The sequence below is a fragment of the Gigantopelta aegis genome, chromosome 7, assembly GCF_016097555.1.
Source record: "Gigantopelta aegis isolate Gae_Host chromosome 7, Gae_host_genome, whole genome shotgun sequence".
Lineage (NCBI taxonomy): Eukaryota > Metazoa > Mollusca > Gastropoda > Neomphalida > Peltospiridae > Gigantopelta > Gigantopelta aegis.
In genome coordinates this window covers 41,093,978-41,121,172 of record NC_054705.1, presented here as the reverse complement: position 1 = coordinate 41,121,172, position 27,195 = coordinate 41,093,978, and the positions used below count along the sequence as shown (strand labels likewise).

The following is a 27,195-nucleotide window of genomic DNA, read 5'->3' as shown; positions in this document are numbered from 1 at the left end:
GTGTAATGTGTGTTACTTTCCACAAGCACATTGCATAAACGATCCGCTCTATCTGACGTCTGCTAGGGATTAATTAAACATACGATGACATTTCGTTTCTTTTTTCACAGAGACAGGAAATTTCTCCAGGTAAGTCTGTTATAATTCATTTTGATTATCTTAACGTCAGTTTGGCATGTGATAAATCTCGTATATTATACGTGGCTGTGTCGAACGAACAGGTCATGTTGACATAAAGCGATAGTAGTGCTTATGTTGATATAGTTTCGGAAATGAGATCACTTACCTGTCATGTCCCAAGCTTGTGCGAGTCGCCGGTGGCGGGCCTAGAGGGAGTTGGGGGTTGGTGAGGAGGGCTATGTTTATGGGAAAACTGTAATTTAAAATAAGGCCCGTATTTAAAAAGGTAACGTGCCGAGGTAATCATTTGATTTGGCTATACTCATATATTGGATGCACCACTCCCATAAAAATTTAAAAAACAACAACACACCTCCGCAACACCCCCCCCCCCCCCCCCCCCACCTAAAAAAAGCACAAAACAACCTGTATCCCTCTTTACTGGTTAGTAACTTACTTGAAAAATACATATCGGGATACTAATGTGTTGCGCCCGATTTCACATGGGTAGTGTCAGTTTGTGCTACAGATGTCGAGTGTGTCGGTAAAAATTACATATCAAATGATGCATTGCCGGAGTCATATCGATTTAGAATATTGTGTTGTATGGATGAAAAAAAAATGTTTTGTTTAACGACACAGCTGGAGCACATTGATGTATTAATCATCGGCTATTGTATGTCAAACATTTGAGTAATTTTGACATATAGTCTTAGAGAGGAAACCCGCTAAAAAAATAAATTCCATTGGTAGCAAAGGATCTTTTATATGTACCACTCCACATACAGGATAGCACATACCACGGCCTTTGATATACCAGTCGTGGTGCACTGGATGAAGATCACTGTGTCACACTGTGGTGTCAGTGTTAATGAAAAATGACCAGTAAAATTATGTTTTGACTTGCATTTACCAGAGAGACCGAGACAGGACGTAGCCGTGGTAAAGCGCTCGCTTGATGTACGGTCCGTCTAGGATCGATCCCTATCGGTGGGCTTATTGCTCTATTTCTCGTTCTAGCCAATGCACCACGACTGATATTTCAAAGGATGTGGTATGTGTTATCCTGTCTGTGGTTTGGTGCATTTACAAAATCACTTGTTACGAATGGAAAATTGTAGCAGGTTTCCTCTAAGACTATATGTCAAAATTACCAAATGTTTGACATCCTATTGCCAATGATTTTTCCATTAGTAGCATGGGATCTTTTGTATGCACCATCCCACAGACAGGATAGCACATACCACGGCCTTAGATATACCAGTCGTCGTGCACAGGCTGGAACGAGAAATAGCCCGATGGGCCCACCGACGGGGATCGATCCCAGACCGACCGCGCATCAGGCGAGTGCTTTACCACTGGGCTACGTCCCTCCCTCGTTTGACAAATGAATGAACAAATGTTTAACGACACCCCAGCACTACGGTAAATGCAAACAATGAATCGTTGAACAAACCAAACTTTAACTTTCACTAGAAAGTCTCTGAAAGTGCAGAGTACTCCAAAGATTGTTTTGAAGCTGTGTTCACTGGTAGCCTTGAAATTCCAATTTAATTTTGTTCTGCCCCAATTCAAACACGCTTGACAATATGCTGCAGTGAGTAATAGATGTCAGTCTCGAATTTTCACGGCTTTTAACATGTTCAACGGGCGAGACGTAGGTTGGACTATACCAATTAAAATCCCATAGGCGACCATGTTAACGTTTGTGTTTAAAAACACTATATGCAATACATCAACCAAACTATGACCCATAAATATCAGTACTACAACCCCTACCTCAAAGTATTAACTGCAGAAAAGGTACCTTCCATGGCTCATTTTCAGTATAACCAGATGTTTCGCACAAAATTTGAGTACTTTTTTTTACAGGTATCCCATACCTGTTCCAAGCACAAGGCTACTTGACACGGTGGTACTACATCAAATAAAATTGATACATTTTTAGCCGAGATGAAACTAATTTTTTTTTTACAACAAACACTCACATTTATAACCAATCACAGGAATTGTGGTGTTAACTTCTCTATCAAAAGTTCCTTGCACCTCGAACTTTGACCCAGCCGGAAATTAATTGGTTTAGTGCTACCCGTAACACCCTACAGACAGCGCAAGAAGGATGGAATAGTCTTGTGTCGTGCCAGCATCGATTCGGCCATACATAATTATTTGACGCATTCATTTATTTTAAAGAAGGACCCTCCATTTTAGTGTGAACATTGTCAGTGTACACTGAGTGTACGCTGCATTTTGGTGGAGTGGAATCATCCGAACCCTCCTTCTTTGAATTTGCGGCACATGCCCCATGCCAGTGTTGGTGTTCCCTACAATGATGTTAAATATCATATTAACCAATATATCCTTTGGACTTGGCAAAATTATTGGAAAAGTACCAGCGCTCCACCTTAGCGGTAGTTCGGGGGTAATGTGACTACTGATTCTCACTCGGACTACCAGTTGTCTAACCCTGGTAGTCCGCCGGGCTACCAAATGTTTTGGCATGTCCAGTTACTCCACAATCAAAAAGACGTGTAATGAATCGGTGTCTAAAATTCCACCTTTCATGTGCGCGCTCTCTGCTGTCAGGAGTCGAACAAGTTTCATTCTGTCAAGCCGACTCACACAGTTTGCGGATTATTTGTTTTTTTGGTTAATACCCTTATGAATGTAAAAAGAAATAACAGACAAATCCTTAATTGTATTATATTTTTAACTACAGCTCTTTACAATATAAATAATATTTACATATAGGCCTACAGAGTGTTCTTATGTTTGGATTGCTCAAGAATGTGGCAGTATCAAGTTATTTATGTCCAGCTTTGTAAAGAGATGTAAAGACATTCATTTTCAACACTGGCATGATAAAATTAACTCTTCAAATTTTCAAAGGCATATTCTTTTATAAATCTCTTTTAGAAACAGAAAAGTATATATTATATTGTCACAGTATAAGGATCAATTGAGAACTTTTCCTAAATTTAGGTGTTTGTCACATAAATTAAAAGTACGGAAAAGCAGATATAATCCAGTAATGGAAAGAAATGAAACTATCTGTTTAAAGTGTAATCTCAATCAAGTGGAATATGAATATCATTTTCTTTTAGTATGTCCATATTATGCTTTGAGTACGAAATATTTCATATCAAAATATAGTAAATCCTTCAAGAGAAAAAATTAATTTATTGATTTGTACCCAAAATATAAAGTGTATTAAAGGAATAGCCTTGTTTTTACAAATAAATCTGCCAGTTTAAATTGAATATACATGTATTGTAATTTGTACACACGTAGCGCACGATTAATCTGTTTTAAAGGTAGTTATCTTAGTCATGTGGCCTCAATAACTGAATAAATATTTTGTCTTGTCGTGTCTTGTCTTGTCTAAAATATTTACATATAATACACCTTTTGTGACACCCAATAGCCGACTTGTATTATTTTTGCTCGGGTGTCGTTAAACAGTATTTCATTCATTACAAATTGCATCGCTTGTTACTCTGGGCAGAATTTAGCCCATGGGCTACAATTAAAATGTATACGTTTTCCAACCCTGAGAGCTTCTTTTTCCCCATCCTCCAACTGAAGTGGTTTACTGGCCACGTGCCTGTTTCTTTCTCTAACATTCTCTAAACAGTAGATCTGTTTTGAAAATGTACTATACTAGTATATATATATATATATATATATATATATATATATATATATATATATATATATATATATATATATATGTATATACATACATACATACATATATACATACATATATACATACATACATACATACATACATACATATACATATACATATACATATACATATATATGAATCTGGGTATCTTTCACATTCGGGCCACCATAACAAGTTGTTGGGCTATATTTTAGATACCTTCCATTTAAAAGTTAATAAAAATCCACAAATATCAAAATATCTTTCTATCTGCTAGACATTACACATTTTAAATGTGAAATTAAACAAAGATACATTGTAGAAAAACATATGCACTTCAGTGACAAAAGTATCAATACATTCTTTACTAAGTTGTTCATGTACCATTCTCTCTTTGAAAACATAACTTGATAATTCATGTATTCGGTTATTTATTTATTTATAAGTTTGTTACACCCTCCTTGTCCCAACCACCAATAGTTCATAAGGTAAAATATGAAATCGCAGTATCTCAGAACTTTGCAAGACTGCAGAAGAAATTAATATGTTTTAAATTACCATATATATGAAATGTAAAGTATTTTTAACATTAACTACGTTTATGTACATGTGTATATGAGTTAGTGTGTGTGTGTGTGTGTGTGTGTGTGTGTGTGTGTGTGTGTGTCAGTCCTTTCTGTTTTGTTTCTTCTTTTTTAAATTTATTATTATTTTTGTTATTGTTGTTACTATTTTCTTTAAATTTACTTCTTTTTTATTATTATTTATTTATTTATACTTATTATCTTGATTCCCCTATTTACTCCCTCTTCTATAACCTAGCCTGGGAGAAACCATAACAGGTTTTTTATTATTACATTTATAAACCATTGTACTATTATTTGTTTTGTTTACATGACTTATATAGTTTATGTTTATTTATATGAAAGTTTACTTACAATCTAATAATTACGTCATACACTGGTGCTGTCCACGACTCATGCTTTATCCTCAGCATGCGTTGTCTGTCATGTAAATGAGTGACTGGAATAAATATTTCAAATAATAATAATAATAAATAAAAATATTTCTATTGGTTTATGAATAGTGCCCCTGATAATTATATTTATGCTATAGTCCGTCCCACAGGGAACGCCTTTTATCATCGTATGACCGGCCTCGGTGGCGTCGTGGTAGGCCATCGGTCTACAGGCTGATAGGTACTGGGTTCGGATCCCAGTCGAGGCATTCGATTTTTAATCCAGATACTGACTCCAAACCCTGAGTGAGTGCTCCGCAAGGCTCAATGGGTAGGTGTAAACCACTTGCACCGACCAGTGATCCATAACTGGTTCAACAAAGGCCATGGTTTGTGCTATCCTGCCTGTGGGAAGCGAAAATAAAAGATCCCTTGCTGCTACTCGGAAAGAGTAGCCCATGTAGTGGCGACAGCGGGTTTCCTCTCAAAATCTGTGTGGTCCTTAACCATATGTCTGACGCCATATAACCGTAAATAAAATGTGTTGAGTGCGTCGTTAAATAAAACATTTCTTTCTTTCTTTCTTTTATCATCTTATGAAATTTACTACAAGCTATTTATTTCTCAGCAGATTATTTTGTAATTTGCACACAAAAATAGTAATTTTGTGTTATTTCGAAAACACTTTTACTTTTCTTCTTACGTCACACCGAACTGAAATTATTACCAAAAACCCCACAATATTTTTGTATAAGGATGGGACGGACTGTACGTTTCAGAACTATCTAATCAAAACTAGGACCAGAGAAACTTTTAAAGTTTCAATGTTAAATTTTTATTTAAAATGTGTGAATTTTATAAAAATTCTGAGATAAAAAAAAGTCATTAAAAAGGGAAGTTTAGACAGATGGGGAGGGGTTAAAGAACCCCCCTGCTGCCCCCTCTGGATCTGCCGATATGGCGATATCAAGTTTTATTTTTTAATATATTCTATTTCTCGTCTGACTCAATCAAATATTTTGACAGCTCATTAGTCTAGTCCAGCACTTCCGGAACGGAATGTGATATCTAATACAGCGGAGGAATTATATTTATTTACGTCTTGTCATTTTAAAGACTTAATATTATTCATATTATGGTTGAAGCATTATTGTTTCCTCACAGCCATAGTCTCATTATTCCAACACATGCAAGATTGTTGTTTCCTCACACCCATAGTCTCATTATTCCAACACATGCAAGATTGTTGTTTCCTCACACCCATAGTCTCATTATTCCAACACATGCAAGATTGGTTTTTCCTCACACCCATAGTCTCATTATTCCAACACATGCAAGATTGTTGTTTCCTCACACCCATAGTTTCATTATTCCAAAACATGCCAGATTGTTGTTTCCTCACACCCATAGTCTCATTATTCCAACACATGCAAGATTGTTGTTTCCTCACACCCATAGTCTCACTATTCCAACACATGCAATATTGTTGTTTCCTCACACCCATAGTCTCATTATTCCAACACATGCAAGATTGTTTTTTCCTCACACTCATAGTCTCATTATTCCAACACATGCAAGATTGTTGTTTCCTCACACCCATAGTCTCATTATTCCAACACATACAATATTGTTGTTTTCTCACACTCATAGTCTCATTATTCCAACACATGCCAGCTTGTTGTTTCCTCACACCCATAGTCTCATTATTCCAACACATGCAAGATTGTTGTTTCCTCACACCCATAGTCTCATTATTCCAACACATGCAAGATTGTTGTTTCCTCACACCCATAGTCTCATTATTCCAACACATGCCAGATTGTTGTTTCCTCATACTCATAGTCTCATTATTCCAACACATTCAAGATTGTTGTTTCCTCACACTCACCCATAGTCTCATTATTCCAACACATGCCAGATTGTTGTTTCCTCACACCCATAGTCTCATTATTCCAACAGATGCCAGATTGTTGTTTCCTCACACCCATAGTCTCATTACTCCAACACATGTCAGATTGTTGTTTCCTCACACCCATAGTCTCATTACTCCAACACATGCAATATTGTTGTTTTCTCACACCCATAGTCTCATTATTCCAACACATGCAAGATTGTTGTTTCCTCACACCCATAGTCTCACTATTCCAACACATGCAATATAGTTGTTTCCTCACACCCATAGTCTCATTATTCCAACACATGCAAGATTGTTTTTTCCTCACACTCATAGTCTCATTATTCCAACACATGCAAGATTGTTGTTTCCTCACACCCATAGTCTCATTATTCCAACACATACAATATTGTTGTTTTCTCACACTCATAGTCTCATTATTCCAACACATGCCAGCTTGTTGTTTCCTCACACCCATAGTCTCATTATTCCAACACATGCAAGATTGTTGTTTCCTCACACCCATAGTCTCATTATTCCAACACATGCAAGATTGTTGTTTCCTCACACCCATAGTCTCATTATTCCAACACATGCCAGATTGTTGTTTCCTCATACTCATAGTCTCATTATTCCAACACATTCAAGATTGTTGTTTCCTCACACTCACCCATAGTCTCATTATTCCAACACATGCCAGATTGTTGTTTCCTCACACCCATAGTCTCATTACTCCAACACATGCAATATTGTTGTTCCCTCACACCCATAGTCTCATTACTCCAACACATGCCAGATTGTTGTTTCCTCACACCCATAGTCTCATTACTCCAACACATGCAAGATTGTTGTTTCCTCACACCCATAGTCTCATTACTCCAACACATGCAAGATTGTTGTTTCCTCACACCCATAGTCTCATTACTCCAACACATGCAAGATTGTTGTTTCCTCACACCCATAGTCTCATTACTCCAACACATGCAAGATTGTTGTTTCCTCACACCCATAGTCTCATTATTCCAACGCATACTAGATTGTTGTTTCCTCACACCCATAGTCTCATTACTCCAACACATGCCAGATTGTTGTTTCCTCACACCCATAGTCTCATTACTCCAACACATGCAATATTGTTGTTTTCTCACACCCATAGTCTCATTACTCCAACACATGCAAGATTGTTGTTTCCTCACACCCATCTTCTCATTACTCCAACACATGCAAGATTGTTGTTTCCTCACACCCATAGTCTCATTATTCCAACACATGCAAGATTGTTGTTTCCTCACACTCACCCATAGTCTCATTATTCCAACACATGCAAGATTGTTGTTTCCTCACACCCATAGTCTCATTATTCCAACACATGCAAGATTGGTTTTTCCTCACACCCATAGTCTCATTACTCCAACACATGCAATATTGTTGTTTTCTCACACCCATAGTCTCATTACTCCAACACATGCAAGATTGTTGTTTCCTCACACCCATAGTCTCATTATTCCAACACATGCCAGATTGTTGTTTCCTCACACCCATAGTCTCATTACTCCAACACATGTCAGATTGTTGTTTCCTCACACTCATAGTCTCATTATTCCAACACATGCAAGATTGTTGTTTCCTCACACCCATAGTCTCATTGTTCCAACACATGCCAGATTGTTGTTTCCTCACACCCATAGTCTCATTATTCCAACACATACAATATTGTTGTTTTCTCACACTCATAGTCTCATTATTCCAACACATGCCAGCTTGTTGTTTCCTCACACCCATCTTCTCATTATTCCAACACGTGCAAGATTGTTGTTTCCTCACACTCACCCATAGTCTCATTATTCCAACACATGCAAGATTGTTGTTTCCTCACACCCATAGTCTCATTATTCCAACACATGCAAGATTGTTGTTTCCTCACACTCATAGTCTCATTATTCCAACACATGCAAGATTGTTGTTTCCTCACACCCATAGTCTCATTATTCCAACACATGCAAGATTGTTGTTTCCTCACACTCATAGTCTCATTATTCCAACACATGCAAGATTGTTGTTTCCTCACACCCATAGTCTCATTGTTCCAACACATGCCAGATTGTTGTTTCCTCACACCCATAGTCTCATTATTCCAACACATGCAAGATTGTTGTTTCCTCACACCCATAGACTCATTATTCCAACACATGCCAGATTGTTGTTTCCTCACACCCATAGTCTCATTACTCCAACACATGCAACATTGTTGTTTCCTCACACCCATAGTCTCATTATTCCAACACATGCAAGATTGTTGTTTCCTCACACTCATAGTCTCATTATTCCAACACATGCAAGATTGTTGTTTCCTCACACCCATAGTCTCATTATTCCAACACATGCAAGATTGTTGTTTCCTCACACCCATAGTCTCATTATTCCAAGACATGCAAGATTGTTGTTTCCTCACACTCACCCGTAGTCTCATTATTCCAACACATGCCAGATTATTGTTTCCTCACACCCATAGTCTCATTATTCCAACACATGCACGATTGTTGTTTCCTCACACTCATAGTCTCATTATTCCAACACATGCAAGATTGTTGTTTCCTCACACCCATAGTCTCATTATTCCAACACATGCCAGATTGTTGTTTCCTCATACTCATAGTCTCATTATTCCAACACATTCAAGATTGTTGTTTCCTCACACTCACCCATAGTCTCATTATTCCAACACATGCCAGATTGTTGTTTCCTCACACCCATAGTCTCATTATTCCAACACATGCCAGATTGTTGTTTCCTCACACCCATAGTCTCATTATTCCAACACATGCAAGATTGTTGTTTCCTCACACCCATAGTCTCATTATTCCAACACATGCAAGATTGTTGTTTCCTCACACCCATAGTCTCATTATTCCAACACATGCCAGATTGTTGTTTCCTCACACCCATAGTCTCATTACTCCAACACATGCAAGATTGTTGTTTCCTCACACCCATAGTCTCATTACTCCAACACATGCAAGATTGTTGTTTCCTCACACCCATAGTCTCATTACTCCAACACATGCAAGATTGTTGTTTCCTCACACCCATAGTCTCATTACTCCAACACATGCCAGATTGTTGTTTCCTCACACCCATAGTCTTATTACTCCAACACATGCAATATTGTTGTTTTCTCACACCCATAGTCTCATTACTCCAACACATGCAAGATTGTTGTTTCCTCACACTCATAGTCTCATTATTCCAACACATGCAAGATTGTTGTTTCCTCACACCCATAGTCTCATTATTCCAACACATGCAAGATTGTTGTTTCCTCACACCCATAGTCTCATTATTCCAACACATGCAAGATTGTTGTTTCCTCACACTCATAGTCTCATTATTCCAACACATGCCAGATTGTTGTTTCCTCACACCCATAGTCTCATTATTCCAACACATGCACGATTGTTGTTTCCTCACACTCATAGTCTCATTATTCCAACACATGCAAGATTGTTGTTTCCTCACACCCATAGTCTCATTATTCCAACACATGCCAGATTGTTGTTTCCTCACACTCATAGTCTCATTATTCCAACACATGCAAGATTGTTGTTTCCTCACACTCACCCATAGTCTCATTATTCCAACACATGCCAGATTGTTGTTTCCTCACACCCATAGTCTCATTATTCCAACACATGCAAGATTGTTGTTTCCTCACACCCATAGTCTCATTACTCCAACGCATGCCAGATTGTTGTTTCCTAACACCCATAGTCTCATTACTCCAACGCATGCCAGATTGTTGTTTCCTCGCACCCATAGTCTCATTACTCCAACGCATGCAAGATTGTTGTTTCCTCGCACCCATAGTCTCATTACTCCAACACATGCCAGATTGTTGTTTCCTCGCACCCATAGTCTCATTACTCCAACGCATGCAAGATTGTTGTTTCCTCGCACCCATAGTCTCATTACTCCAACGCATGCAAGATTGTTGTTTCCTCGCACCCATAGTCTCATTACTCCAACGCATGCAAGATTGTTGTTTCCTCGCACCCAGAGTCTCATTACTCCAACGCATGCAAGATTGTTGTTTCCTCGCACCCAGAGTCTCATTACTCCAACGCATGCAAGATTGTTGTTTCCTCGCACCCAGTCTCATTATTCTCATTACACCCATCCAACCAACATGCAAGATTGTTGTTTCCTCGCACCCAGAGTCTCATTACTCCAACGCATGCAAGATTGTTGTTTCCTCGCACCCATAGTCTCATTACTGCAACGCATGCCAGATTGTTGTTTCCTCACACCCATAGTCTCATTATTCCAACACATGCAAGATTGTTGTTTCCTCACACCCATAGTCTCATTATTCCAACACATGCAAGATTGTTGTTTCCTCACACCCATAGTCTCATTATTCCAACACATGCAAGATTGTTGTTTCCTCACACCCAGAGTCTCATTATTCCAACACATGCAAGATTGTTGTTTCCTCACACCCAGAGTCTCATTATTCCAACACATGCAAGATTGTTGTTTCCTCGCACCCAGAGTCTCATTACTCCAACGCATGCAAGATTGTTGTTTCCTCGCACCCAGAGTCTCATTACTCCAACGCATGCAAGATTGTTGTTTCCTCGCACCCATAGTCTCATTACTCCAACGCATGCAAGATTGTTGTTTCCTCGCACCCAGAGTCTCATTACTCCAACGCATGCAAGATTGTTGTTTCCTCGCACCCAGAGTCTCATTACTCCAACACATGCAAGATTGTTGTTTCCTCACACCCATAGTCTCATTATTCCAACACATGCAAGATTGTTGTTTCCTCACACCCATAGTCTCATTATTCCAACACATGCCAGATTGTTGTTTCCTCACACCCATAGTCTCATTATTCCAACACATGCAAGATTGTTGTTTCCTCACACCCATAGTCTCATTATTCCAACACATGCAAGATTGTTGTTTCCTCACACCCATAGTCTCATTATTCCAACACATGCAAGATTGTTGTTTCCTCACACCCATAGTCTCATTATTCCAACACATGCAAGATTGTTGTTTCCTCACCCAGAGTCTCATTACTCCAACGCATGCAAGATTGTTGTTTCCTCACACCCAGAGTCTCATTACTCCAACACATGCAAGATTGTTGTTTCCTCACACCCAGAGTCTCATTATTCCAACACATGCAAGATTGTTGTTTCCTCACACCCAGAGTCTCATTATTCCAACACATGCAAGATTGTTGTTTCCTCACACCCATAGTCTCATTATTCCAACACATGCAAGATTGTTGTTTCCTCACACCCATAGTCTCATTATTCCAACACATGCAAGATTGTTGTTTCCTCACACCCATAGTCTCATTATTCCAACACATGCAAGATTGTTGTTTCCTCACACCCATAGTCTCATTATTCCAACACATGCAAGATTGTTGTTTCCTCACACCCATAGTCTCATTATTCCAACACATGCAAGATTGTTGTTTCCTCACACCCATAGTCTCATTATTCCAACACATGCCAGATTGTTGTTTCCTCACACCCATAGTCTCATTATTCCAACACATGCCAGATTGTTGTTTCCTCACACCCATAGTCTCATTATTCCAACACATGCCAGATTGTTGTTTCCTCACACCCATAGTCTCATTATTCCAACACATGCAAGATTGTTGTTTCCTCACACCCATAGTCTCATTATTCCAACACATGCAAGATTGTTGTTTCCTCACACTCACTCATAGTCTCATTATTCCAACACATGCAAGATTGTTGTTTCCTCACACCCATAGTCTCATTATTCCAACACATGCAAGATTGTTGTTTCCTCACACCCATAGTCTCATTATTCCAACACATGCCAGATTGTTGTTTCCTCACACCCATAGTCTCATTATTCCAACACATGCAATAATCTTTACTGCTGAAATTCGGGCAATCGTTAAAGGGACATACCCTAGTTTCAACCTGTGAAAATTAACACTAAGTTTAGTTGATCTACAAAAGTGTAACACATTTGGATAAAGTTACAATTGAGGGAAACGTGAGTCTGTGACTTTGAAATGGTGAAATACCCTCTAAAAATAGACTAAAACTCGACTCCATAACTGTTACGTCTTAGACGCACGTGCATTTTAAAAAATATGGGAATGCATTTTGTGATATTCAAAACACCGGGATGACCAAAAACACTTCGATGTACGGAAATGGATAATGTAAACTATAAAATCTAATTAAAGTATTATTTCAGTTATCTAAAAAGGGCTCCAATAGTAAAAAATATGTCTTAGTGTTTCAAAACTAGGGTATGTCCCTTTAAAGCCATGGAAGAGATTAATAATTCTGATGCTTTCTGATATATTTTTAATATTTTACACTCATTTTCGTGTCTCCAGGTTTTACAGTACATGGAATTGGACCAACCCTTAGTTGGGATGGCGATACGAAAGTGTTTCCTTTTTATCCATTGTCAATAAAGATGTTATCTTTTGTTGGGTACTCAGCGATGTTGGCATTTTGGGCAATGGAAAGGCAGATGTTGTTGTAAGTCTGCTTTGAATTTGATACGTGACAGTGTCGGTATCCCCATCAGTGATTTTAAATATCATATTAATATATAGTTTTGACTTGGCAAGATTATTGGGACGGTGCGATGACGGACAAGGTTCACTCTGTCAAGCCAGTCCTGGGAGAGTCACAGTCATCCTACAGGCAGTGCTGGAAGTATCCTCCTCAATGTGAACATTGTCTGTGCGCCACGTTTTCGTTGAGTGTAATCTGAAGCTGACAAGAATCGATATATTTGGCAACAGAAATATTTTGGAATCTTTTAATTTTCCACCCAGAATTAATTTTAAAGTTTTTAAAACACTTTGATTTCTATACAGGCGATATAATACCATAACGTTATCCGTTGATGTGTAACTCTGAAATGCTTTGTAAGGTCAAGGTAATCGATGGGTATTTGGCAACTGCACCTGAAATGTTTTGGAAAGATTTGTAAAATTCCAAACTACCCGAATGATGACGTTATTATTGATGGCGGCGACTTTAGTACTGTGATTTACTAAAAAAAATAACTAAAATGTTATTTTAGAAGTGTTATACGCAACTCGTGTTTTTTAATATGTAAAATATCGACCTCGTCTTACCTTACCGATCAACATAGACTATATTTTCCAATATGACGTCCTTTATTGCACGTTTCTCCACAGATTTTTACACTGTGGTTTTACATAATTATATAAATTTTGTACAAACATTAATATTCTAAGCAATAAAATGTCATTAATATTCAGTTTTACTCAATAAAAGCCTTGTTGACAGGGGACATGTTTACATGTTTATGAAGTCAGGAATGCCCCTTTAAGAGTTATGACTGTCATTTTGTAATGATGTAGAATGATGAAGAAAACACTTTAAAATATATATCTAGATGTGGTATAACGTGTTCATTAAAATTATAGATGAAATGTATGACATTTTATTTCCATCCGACACCAAAACATAATTTCCATCCGACACCAAAACTAAAGTACCTATAGAACCCAAAGGGTTAATCGGAGAAGTAAATTAGCTTTAAAAATATTACTTGATTATGAAGAAAACAGTAGTTAATCAAAGTTCCCTCATATACTTTTGATATAATGTTGCATTGATTCTGTTACATTGGCATCTTTGATTTTTATCAATGTCCGACACCAAACCTATTTAATCTTCTCTAAGTGAAAATGGGTTAATTAAGGAATGTGTTAGGCATGACATTAATGCAGCTCCTCCTTCGTCCTAACAAAACTATACTACTTTACTTCCTAATGTGAAAGAGGCGAGACGTAGTCCAGTGGTAAAGCGTTCGCTTGATGCGCGGTCGGTTTGGGATCGATCCCCGTCGGTGGGCCCATTGGGCTTTTTCTCGCTCCAGCCAGTGCACCGCGACTGACATATCAAAGGCTGTGGTGTGTGCTATCCTGTCTGTCGGATGGTACATATAAAAGATCCCTTGCTGCTAATCGAAAAAAGTAGCCCATGAAGTGGCGACAACGGGTTTCCTCTCTCAATATCTGTGTGGTCCTTAACCATATGTCCGACGCCATATAACCGTAAATGAATGACTTAAAACGAATAAAAGTGCAAAGATTCAAATTCCATCCGACATCAAAACTAGTACAGTCAAACCTGTCCTAGCGGTCACCTGTAATCAGCGGTCACCTGTCTTAAGCGGCCAACGACCACCTAAATTGGTTCCCAAATCGCTAAAATACCTGTATTAAACGGCCACATTAAATGCTTACTATTATACAAAAGAGATATTTTAACAACAGCGATAAGGTGCAGCAAATAATCGGTCTTCATACCTTCAGGAATACTAGTACCCATTCAGTCCCGACATCTCTACTGTGTATCAATTAAGAAAGTATGACTCTGCAATGCATCTAATTGCCTCTGGGCAGACTATGCTTGACATTTGTCGATTCACTTACTATGACAATACACCGCATGAAGTAGGAATTAAATAATTAAATAGAAAAAGAAAACAAATTTATTGAGAACGGTTAATTTAATACATTCCATTTGCATTTTTTTCTGTCATAAGTTGATTTATAGTCAACTGTGAAGCACACATCCGTTGATTATCAGTTCAGACGGTAATACAAGAAACAACAACAAATGTTTTAAAGACTATATATGTGGCAACCTGTAATCAGCGGCCACCTGTCTTAAGCGGCCACTCTTATCTACCCTTATATGCCCTTGACTATCTGTCCAGGTCACCCCCCCCCCCCACCCCCCCCCCCCTCAGTTATCGCGGTTGAGCTGGCTGTCCATGTCATTGAGTTATTTGTTAGAGATTAGTGTGACTGGCCTCGATGGTGTTGTGGTTAAGCCATCGAACATAAGGCTGGTAGGTACAGGTTTCGCAGCCCGGTACCAGCTCCCACCCAGAGCGAGTTTTAACGACTCAGTGGGTAGGTGTAACACCACTACACACTCGTCTCTCTCACTAACAACTAACAACTAACCCACTGTTCTGGAAAGACGGCCCAGATAGCTGAGGTGTGTACCCAGGTCAGCGTGCTTGAACCTTAATTGGATATAAGCACGACAAATAAGTTGAAATGAAATAAAAGGTTAGTGTGAGAGAAGTAGGTGTAGTGATCTTACACCGTTAAAACTCACTCTGGGTGGGTACCGGCACCGGGCTGCGAACCCCGTACCTACCAGTCGTATGACCGATGGGTTAACCACGACACCAACAAGACCGGTGTATATTAATAATTAATCTATTTATTTATCAATGCGTTCACTCATTCATAAATCCAGCTGAGACGTGTATTATTTATTTATTTTAACTTATTTTCGTGCTTATATCCAATTAAGATTCAAGCACGTTGTCCTGGGCACACACACCTCAGCTATCTGGGCTGGCTGTCCAGACCAGTGGGTTAGTTGTTAATTGTTAGTTGTTAGTGAGAGAGAAGAGGGTGTAGCGGCCTTACACCTACACACTGAGTCGTCAAAACTCGCTTTGGGTGGGAGCCGGTACCGGGCTGTGAACCCAGTACCTACCAGCCTTATGTCCGATGGCTTAACCACGACGACACCAAGGCCGGCTGTGACGCGTAAGAAACCGATTGTGTGCGAGGGTATTACCGCGGTATTACAAAGTTCATTCCGTGACACTTCTGTGTTCAAATCGGATGTACTTTGATGGTAATTACTTACCGGGTAAGTCCTGTTTAGATCACGCCATAACAATGTACACACACACAATGTCTATATATCAGGCAGTCGTTATGTGATAGTCTAAGTCGTCGCGGAGGGTTGTAAACAAGCTAAAGAGTCATACTTACCATATTTGGGTCATACAAGGAAGTCTTCCTCAAAACATAAGCGTACGAACGGGGCAGGCCTAGTGCTGGGGGGAAAAGTAATGTTAAAAAATGCTGTTTCATTGCAAAACAAAACCCTCTCAAGTTGTTTTGTTTTGGGGGTTTTTGTGTGTGTGTTTTTTGTTCCTGATTTGAACAATATCTTGTCAGTTACAGTTGTTACCGATATGTTATTTGTCTGCATGCTTAATATATATACTACTCAAAAGAATTTAAGGGTCACACGATATTTTCGACATTATTTTCTGAATGTCAATTATATTAGCTAGACCATAATGTCACGCATGGTATTGTTCCATTTTGACGAAAGTGGGTCTAAGCAACCCATAAATGAATTAAAATCCACTGTCATTGACACTGTCGACTAGTTCTAATGGCGAAAACATGCTTACATTTGCACGTAAATTAGGGCGAAAGCGAAAGGTCTGCTAAGTGCCCATAACTTGCTTTTTCACAAAGCGCTTCATTTGCACGCTTTGCATGTGTATTCCATGTTCCCAATGCTGAATTTCCGTATAATTGGAGCTTGCGTTCGTGTACGGTGCACACTAAAATTCGACAATGGTACGACGTCAACTGACTATCGAAGATCGAGGAAGGGCTATTGCTTGGCTTCAGGACGGCAATACGCAAAGAAATGTTGCTCTGAGACTTGGTGTCAGTCAGAGTGTCGTTGGCCGACTGTGGCAACGGTACCAAGCAACGAATTCTGTTCGAAATCGTCCACGTTCGGGAAGACCCCGAAGCACTACAAATAGAGAGGACCGCTACATCACCAATATGGCTCTACGTCAACGCACAACCACTGCACGCCGATTACGTGACAATCTGCGGACTGCGACTGGAACTCGAGTGTCTGATCAAACCATACGCAATCGTCTGAGAGCCAATAATCTACGCTGCTGTCGCCAGGCTGTTCGACCACCACTCCTACCACGTCACAGAACGGCCAGACGTCACTGGTGCACACTTCATCTGCGGTGGCAACGTGTTCAGTGGGGTCGAGTGATGTTCACTGACGAGTCCAGGTTTAGTCTCCAGTTCAACGACGGTCGGGTTCATGTCTACAGACGTCCTGGGGAGCGCTTCGCTGACGTTAACGTTAGACAACGTCACCGGTTCGGTGGTGGCAGCGTCATGGTGTGGGGCGGCATCTCTATCCACCACAGGACCCCCCTCTATGTGGTGGATGGCAATCTGAATGGAATCCGCTATCTGAATGAGATTATCCGGCCGTTGGTTCTCCCAGGCCTTCAGCAGATTGGCAGCGGGGCAGTTCTGCAGGATGACAATGCCAGACCCCACCGCGCCAGGGTGGTAACGGACTTTCTCAGACAACAAGGTATCGCCAGGATGGATTGGCCAGCATATTCGCCTGACTTGGCCCCAATAGAGTACGCCTGGGACGAATTAGGCAGGAGAGTTCGGGATAACCATGGCCCTCTGGCCAACCTTCATGATCTGGGTCAACTTCTTATGGCAGAGTGGCAGGCCATTCCCCAAGAGTTCTTCAGACGTCTGATCAACAGCATGAGGCAACGATGTGTCGAGTGTATTCGCGCCAGGGGTGGATTCACACACTATTAAACGAATGTTCTAATGTGTAAAATCCATGTTTGACAACCTTCAACTTTGACAGCATGTCATGTGACTTTCTTGTATACAGTGACGTTTATTTGTGGGTTTTTGTAAATATGGAACAATAAATTAAATTTTTGGTGTAGTTTACATCATCAATCTAATACACTCTGAAACTTGTTTGGTTATAAATTTTTGACCCCTAAATTATAGAAGACGGGACGTGGCCCAGTGGTAAAGCGCTCGCTTGATCCGCGGTCGGTTTGGGATCGATCCCCGTAGTAGGGCCCATTGGCCTATTACTCGGTCCAGCCAGTGCACTACGACTAATATATCAAAGACCGTGGCATGTGCTATCCTGTCTTGAGGATGGTGCATATAAAAGATCCCTTGCTGCATTAGGACAAATGTAGCGGATTTCCTCTGATGTCTGCGTGTCAAAATTACCAAACATCCCATAGCCGATGATTAAATAATCAATGTGCTCCTGTGGTATCGTTAAACAAAACAAACAAACACGCTTAATATAGATGACATAACATTTATATAAGAAAATATCAGCGAAATACCCATTGCACTATTTATTCCTGTCGGTATATAGCATTTGAGGAAAGGCAAAACATCGCCAAGGCGTTTCCAGAAATGACCACATGCCTGTTTAAATATGGAGGTTGCCATGCTCGTCAAAAATCATCTGAAGCCGACAAGAAACAATATATTTGAAAACAAAAATATTTTGGAATCTTTTAAATTACACTCAGAATTAATTTGAAAGTTTTTGAAACAGTTTGATTTCTAGACAAAGTCTTAAAAGATACTTACCTTGAGTTTTGTATTGTACACAATTTCTAAATATTCAAGTTTACTTTGATATTTGTATTGTGTTTTACTCCCACAGCTCTTTACACAGTGTTTTACACAATTATACAATTTTTATTTTTAATGAAAAGAATCATACCTATGGACTTTCTTTGTTTGACACCCAACGGCCGATCGTTATTTTTGTGCTAGGGCGTCGATAAACATACATCCATTGAAGTTTGTTTTGTTTAACGACACCACTGGAGCACATTGATTAATTAATCATTGGATATTGGATGTCAAACATTTGGTAATTCTGACTCGTAGTCAACAGAGGAAACCTGCTATATTTGTTCTAATGCAGCAAGGGGTCTTTTATATGCCCAGGACAGCGTGTTTGAACCTTAATTGGATATAAGCAGGAAAAATCAGTTAAAATGAAATAAAAGGTTAGTGTGAGAGAAGTAGGTGTAGTGATCTTACACCGTTAAAACTCACTCTGAGTTGGAGCCGGTACCGGGCTGCGAACCCTTTACCTACCAGTCGTATGACCGATGGGTTAACCACGACACCAACAAGACCGGTGTATATTAATAATTAATTAATTTATTTATCTATGCGTTCACTCATTCAGATATCCAGCTGTGACGCGTATTATTTATTTATTTTACCTTATTTTCGTGCTTATATCCAATTAAGGTTCAAACACGTCGTCCTGGGCACACACACCTCAGCTATCTTGGCTGTCTGTCCAGGACAGTGGGTTAATTGTTAATTGTTAGTTGTTAATGAGAGAGAAAAGGGTGTAGCGGCATTACACCTACACACTGAGTCGTCAAAACTCGCTTTGGGTGGGAGCCGGTACCAGGCTGTGAACCCTGTACCTACCAGCCTTATGTCCGATGGCTTAACCACGACGCCAGGTCAGGTCATAGGGTTTTACGTGCACATTCAGAACAAGCTGTTGTAGCGCACGCCTGTCATGGGCACAAGAGCCGGCCTGGGGGGTGGGGGTGGAGAGGCAGGCCTAGTGCTAGGGAAAAAGGTAATATTAAAAAAATGTGTTTTATTGCAAAACAAAACCCCCTTAACGGCCACTCGTGAATTATTTTCCATATAAGCAACTCGTGAGATAAATGTATCTAACGGCCACTCGTGTAGTATTCTCTATATAAACAACTCGTTCTAAGATAAATGTATCTAACGGCCACTCGTGTAGTATTCTCTATATAAACAACTCGTTCTAAGATAAATGTATCTAACGGCCACTCGTGAATTATTTTCTATATAAGCAACTCGTGAGATAAATGTATCTAACGGCCACTCGTGTAGTATTCTCTATATAAACAACTCGTTCTAAGATAAATGTAACTAACGACCACTCGTGTAGTATTTTCTATATAAACAACTCGTTCTAAGATAAATGTATCTAACGGCCACTCGTGTAGTATTTTTTATATTAGCAACTCGTGAGATAAATGGTATCTAACGGCCACTCGTGTAGTAATCTCTATAATATAAACAACTCGTTCTAAGATAAATTTATCTAACGGTCACTCGTGTAATATTTTCTATATTAGCAACCCGTGAGATAAATGGTATCTAACGGCCACTCGTGTAGTATTCTCTATGTAGCACATGAACGAGTTTTTGTTTTGCAGTAACACAGACACACGCTGAGAGTCTTCTACCCCTATTCAGTTGACAGTGGCGTAGCGAGGGGGGGGGGGGGGGGGGGGGGGGGGGGGGTCAGTGGCTTTTTTACTGTATTAAGTTTGATCAAATCAAACATATATACATACATAGTGTGGGTTCCTCCCCCCCCCCCATAAAAAAAAAAAAAAAAAAAAAAAAAAAAAAAAAAAAAAAAAAAAAAATCATGGATACGTGAGACGGGTAGCGGCCACTCGGCTACAAATAAAGTTGATCTTTGTGTTAACATTACTTGGTATGAAAATATTAGGCTTTCGTGACCAAAGAAAGGCATCGTTTGTCACGCTCCTCGGTAATAGGACATTCTTTGACATGCAAAATAGGGCGCGAGGGTAATACGATACGATCTGGACCACGTGAATGTTAGCTGTTGAATCGTTAGATCACGAAGCAGTCAAATCGATTGTTCGTACTAGAGTGCACGTAGGCTACACCTGTCTGGGTGTTTATTTTAAAGGGACACTCCTGAGTTTGCTACAATTTTTCAGATGTTATCGACTAATAGAGGCTTTTTAACGATTGTAATTACATATCAAATATATTTGTCTGCATAAAATATTACTGGCTGTATATTAAACGTGTTTCTGATCGTTCTAATATTTGTACTAGGTTATATTTCATTTTATTTCCTAAAAACAATTTTTTCGTACGTACGAAATTATTTGAAGACAAAATCCAGTTTGGGCTTCTTACAAATATTAAGACGATCAGAAACACACTGAATATACAGACACTGATATTCTAAACAAGAAAATATATTTAATATGCAAGTTTAATCGTAGAAATATTTTATTAGTCGGAAACATCTTACAATGCAGCAAACTCAGGCATGTCCCTTTAAAGTGTATACACTATCAGTTTATACAGGTGTTCATGGGTATACATGTAGGTACACAGCTACATAGGGGTGAATGAATTCAATGAATGAATGAATGAATGAATCTTTAACAACAACACAGCATACAAAAAGTACACGTCTGCTGTTGGGTGTCAAACAAAAGTAAGCATATGAATATTATTATTTGCATTAAGGAAGAGTTTGTTTTATTTAACGACACCACTAGAGCACGTTGATTAATTAATCATCGGTTATTGAGTGTCATACATTTGGCAATTCTGACTCGTAGTCATCAGAGGAAACCCGCTACATTTATATTTATATTCAAAACAGGGCTCCAACTTTAGAATCTGTCTCCCATGCTAATTTTATAAAGAATTGTCATGGCTGAAACAGCCGACCGAGGGCAATTTTGGGCCACCCTATGATTTTTTTTTTTTTTTTAAGTGACATTTGCAGCAAATAAACGTGACTGAAAAGTTATTTTGCTGTATGTAGACGCATTTGTGTGTGTGCGTGGGTGGTGGTGTTCTGGGGAAAAGGAAAATGTTTTATTTAACCCACTGTCGCCACTTCATGGACTACTCTTTTCGCTTAGCAGCAAGGGTTCTTTTATATGCATAAGGGTAGTACATGTCACGGCCTTTGATATACCCGTCGTGGTGCATCGAGCGAGCGCTTTGCCACTGGGCTACGGTGTTCTAGGAGGTCGAGTTGTGTTCAGGTGTCGTGAAATATCAGTTCGTTAATCAGACGCATGTACAGGTAGGTTTCCAGGGTCGGACACTCCCCACCCCCTCAAGTAGAGCATAATCGACCCCCCACCCCACCCCGACCATAAATTTCGCTAATCACAATTTAGACATCCCCTAAAACCAAATCACTGCAGACGAGCCTGTTAATTGAACAGTATTCATTCATATTATTCAGTTACATAATTATATATTCAGTTACAGTATATTATACTATTATCTTTCTCGTTGGGTTTTTCAGATACGATACACAGGCAACCATAACGAAGCTGAAACAAAAACGAGGCTAAACGCAATCACAAAGAAACAACCAGAACGAGAGACCACGAAGAATCATAACGAGGTTGAAGCAATCACAACGAGGCTAAACTCAACCACAAGGAAACCAGCACGTGTATAAAAACAACCAGAACGAGACCACGAAGACATTTGGACTACTGGTGCTCCCTTGCACTTGCCAGTGCAGGCGTCCCTTCTGTACCCCCCCCCCCCGCCCCCCAACTCTTTCCTGTCCTGGACAGAGAGATCCGTCCAAGGCCGTTCCCTGTGCCTAGTATAGGCGTGCGCTACAACAGCTTGCTCTGAATGTGCACATAAAGTCTTTCACTTCACTTCACTTCTGACCACGAAGAATCATAACGAGGCTGAAAGCATCTACAAAGAGACTACACACAACCACATCGAGGCAGAATGAAGTTTGAAAAACGAGGCAATGATACCGCACGTTGGCACAGTTATAATCTATTCGGCTATAGAAATTGGCCAAATTGAGAGCACTGAAGAACACGTCGTAGTGTTTCTTTGTCGGCACATTCATAATCTATTCGGTTACAGAAATTAGTCAAATTGAGAGCACTAACAAAAACAAGTGTGTGTTTCTTAAATCCCAACAGCAATCTATGTATATGCTTAAGACAACAACGCAGATTCAAGATTCTTCTTAGAAATGCATACAATTTAAAACAAAAGAATTTGCGGTGCTACCAGTTTTGACTATATTGACAATACAATGCATTGAACTCGACTACTTCGCAGTAATCTGTACACACCCACAACCCCCGACATGGGGTCTGGCGCAATGTATTATGGAAATAGTTTGGTCTGACAAAAAATCATTTATCAAGGTTCATCAATCCTGATTAATGAGAAACGTGTATTGAATGAATTTGTTAAAATATGCATACAAACACGATGAATGTTTTGAAGCGAGCGTGCAAAATGCTTGTTGGCACAATGAAATATAACTGAGACAATCCCACTAAACTATGTACAATAATATAACAAATGAATTATCAACATCAGTGGGGATAAAAACAGTTTGGTTAGCATTTGGCACAATGAAATATAGCTGAGAAAACCCCGCTAAGTTATGTACTATAACATAACAAAGAAATTATTACCATCAGTGGAGTGAGAAACAGTTTGGTTAGCAGTTGGCACACGGAAATATAGCTGAGCAAATCCAACTAAATTATGTATTATAACATAACAAAGAAAGTATTACCATCAGAGTTAGCATTTCCTGAATCAGAAGTTTTACATTATGACATGACGGATTTTGTTTGGGAGAATTTGGAAATTAATTTCTGCATAGCAATCACTTGATAACAAACTACGTTATGAATGACAACACGCCAAAGGATCATTACCTGTTGCAATCAGTGGCGCGATGTGTGTTAGTTGTGTGTGTGTTGGTCATAGAGTCGTGTGGGTGTTACAATAATGGAAATCCATCATCATCATCATTACCAGAACCATCAGCTTTGAAAGACAGCCCACCCATCATCGACACAAACCTAATCATCATACTATTCGCTGTGACGATTGCCTTGCTGCTGACGATTGCATTGATTTGTGTTTTGAGATGGTGTTACAAGAAGAATTGCAAATCGCGTTGTCCAAACAACAGCCCAGAAAGTATTCCAGGTGCATCGTTGAACGTGCGTGGCAACATTTGCTGTGATAGACACAGACTGCATTGCTTGTGCGAACAGCTTGGTCATGACCAACTGGGATCTGTTCCTGAGAACTTAGCATCTCATTTTCCTCATCCACCACAAGGACAATCCCCTTATGTTTTATCACAACCGCAGAACCCGATTCTTCACCATGAGGCTCATACATCGAGACTAACTCCATTTGTAATAGAAACACACCCAGAGACTGTGATTCCTCATCATGAGCTTCCTGCATCCAGAACAGCTCCATTTACAATAGACCATTCACCTGTAAACAGACGAGCTGTGGTGGGCCCAAATGTCGCCTTCCATGACAGAACAAATAACCAATGTGTTGATGGACAGAGTAATCGTTCTTCGTACCCCAACAACGACATCCTGTCACGTCTGAGCAATGAGTCTCTAAGTCTAGTCAGTCCGTTCGAGGGCAGCATGCAAGAACTGCAGATTCCCACGGAGAGAAGTGTCGTGCGACAGGTATCGGGAAAGCTCCTAGCTTACATCACACACGAAGTCGATTCCAGCGGAGATTCCCTCATCCTGGATGACATGGGTGTCTCGCTTCACATCCCACGTAATGCTGTGCCCGTGGGCAAGAAATACCCAATAACGCTGGCTTTAAACTGGGACATCTCTGACGCCCCGCCTCTGGACAGTTCCCAGGCGCAGGTGAGTCCCGTCATCTACTGTGGTCCTCACGGACTGAAGCTGGACAAGCCATGCATACTTAGCTACAAACACTGTGCGTACGATCCCCAAAACATAAAGATTTTGGTCAGCGAGTCGGAGATACTGACTGGTGAAAAGGGCTGGAAGCCGCTGTGCGGTGCCAAGGAAGAGGGCCGAAAGTGCGTCGTCACGGAAGACGAGTGTTACGTCCGATTGGACCACTTCAGTCTTATCACGAGCACCCAATCGGCCGTCGATGGGAATCCTGGGAAGAAATGGCTGCAGGTGGCAGTGTTCGCTTCCAGTCTCGTCTCGTCCATCAGCCATTACCAGATCAGGGTTTATTTCTTCAACAAGACGCCCTGCAACCTGCAGTGGGCAATCTACCATGAGGCTAAGTTCGGCGGAAAACTAGCCTGTCCCGAGAAAACATTTCTGTTCAGTGGAGCGGGCGAGGATATGCAGCTGAAGCTCCATTACCTTTCAGACTATTGGGTCCCCGTGGACGAGAACGGAGTGGAGACGGTGTCTTTCCTCCAGATCTGGCACAACAAGTGTCCTCACGCAGCCATGTGCTTCAAGCGATCGTCCAGTCGTCGGAAAGACCCGCAACAAGAGGCAGCAGTGCAGGTTCGCATGGATGAAATAAACATCCACTTCCTCATGTACCAGAACCAGCAGGAGAACACGGTGGAGAAGATCATCATACACATGGTAGAGGATAAGACTATTCAAGATATATCGGACCTGACACCCACAAAACAGGTGACGAACATCCGAGTAGAGTCGTCTTCGCCTTCGGGCTCTTCCAGTTCTCCCATCGTGATTCTGTCTTCCAGTCCAGGCACTGTCCGCGGGCAACGCGATGACCAGCAGCAACACCTCGACCTGGACGAGATCCAGCGTTCACTGAGCGAAAAGCAGACGATCCCGATGCTCCTGAAGCACCAGCTCATCCTCATGCTTGATCCTCGGTGTACGTTCCACCACGATTGGCGGGAGTTGGCGGCGCGGTTGGGTCTGGACAGAGTCATCCCATTCCTGGAGGACAAATACAGCCCGACGTCCATCATCCTCCAGCACATGGAGAACAAGGGCAAAACTCTGCTGGAGCTGTACAATATACTCAAACAAATGGAAAGGGAAGATGCGGCGAGTTTTGTGGAGAAATATCTGAGGAATCCACCAAACCGTTCCCCCGTCGAGTGTGATGCCAGTTAAGAGGAAATCTAGTAAATCTGCTGGCTATGTAGACTAGACTAAGTCTTAAGCGCATGGACAGAGAAGATATGATGAGGTTTTTTTGGGAAATATCTCATGAATCCACCAAACTGTTCCCACGCCGAGTGTGATGCCAGTTAAAGGATGTCTATTGAATCTGCTGGTACAGTACATTATCCTCAAGTACATGGAAAGGAAAGAAGCAGTGAGCTTTGTGGAGAAATATCTAATGAATCCATCAAACCGTTTCCCGTCGATTGTGATGCCAGTTAAAGGATATCTAGCGAATCTGCTGGATAGGTACACTAGTCTCAAGGACATGGAAAGAGAAGATGTGATGAGCTTTATGGAGAAATATCTAATGAATCCACCAAACCGTTTCCCCGTCGAGTGTGATGCCAGTTAAAGGATATCTAGCGAATCTGCTGGATAGGTACACTAGTCTCAAGGACATGGAAAGAGAAAATGCGATGAGTTTTGTGGAAAAAATATCTCATGAATCCACCAAACCGTTCCCACTTTGAGTTAGTAATGAATCCGCTGGCTATGTAGACTAGTCTTAAGGGCATGGAAAGAGAAGATGTGATGAGTTTTGTGGGAAAATATCTCATAAATCCACCAAACTGTTCCCACGCCGTGTGTGACGCTTATTGTAGGAAATATTGTGTAAAAATACCCTTTGCTCGAACTGTACACTGTTCTCAAGGACGTCGAAACGATGTAGCGAGCTTTGTGGGGAAACTCCATCATTTCATTTCAACTTGTTTTCGAGCTTATATCCAATTAAGGTTCAAGCAAGCTATCCTGGGCATACACACACGCATTTGGGAACCACCTGAACACTACCACCAAGGCCGGTACAGTTGATAATTTCCACTAGCTCAAACTAAAAACTCACTAGCAAGGTCTGATGCTAGCCACACTCAATGAAAGAATGGTTTTGGAAGGTTCATAATCAGATCTCTACTCGACAGTGGAACACGATTTGATGGGAATTTCACTGGCCTCGGTGGCGTCGTGATATAGCTATCGAACATAAGGCTGGTAGGCAGTGGGTTCGCAGCCCGGTACCGGCTCCCACCCAAAGCGAGTTTTAACGACACAGTGGGTAGGTGTAAGACTACT

At 40.4% G+C, this 27,195-nt stretch overlaps 1 protein-coding gene across 1 annotated transcript; it reads left to right on the top strand.

Moving 5' to 3' along the window:
* LOC121376941 (UNC5C-like protein) lies at window positions 1-27,195 on the top strand. Its single transcript, XM_041504751.1, has 2 exons — window positions 1-129; window positions 22,464-27,195. The coding sequence occupies exon 2, from the start codon at window positions 23,842-23,844 to the stop codon at window positions 26,068-26,070; it is 2,229 nt and encodes a 742-aa protein (XP_041360685.1). The 5' UTR covers window positions 1-129; window positions 22,464-23,841; the 3' UTR covers window positions 26,071-27,195.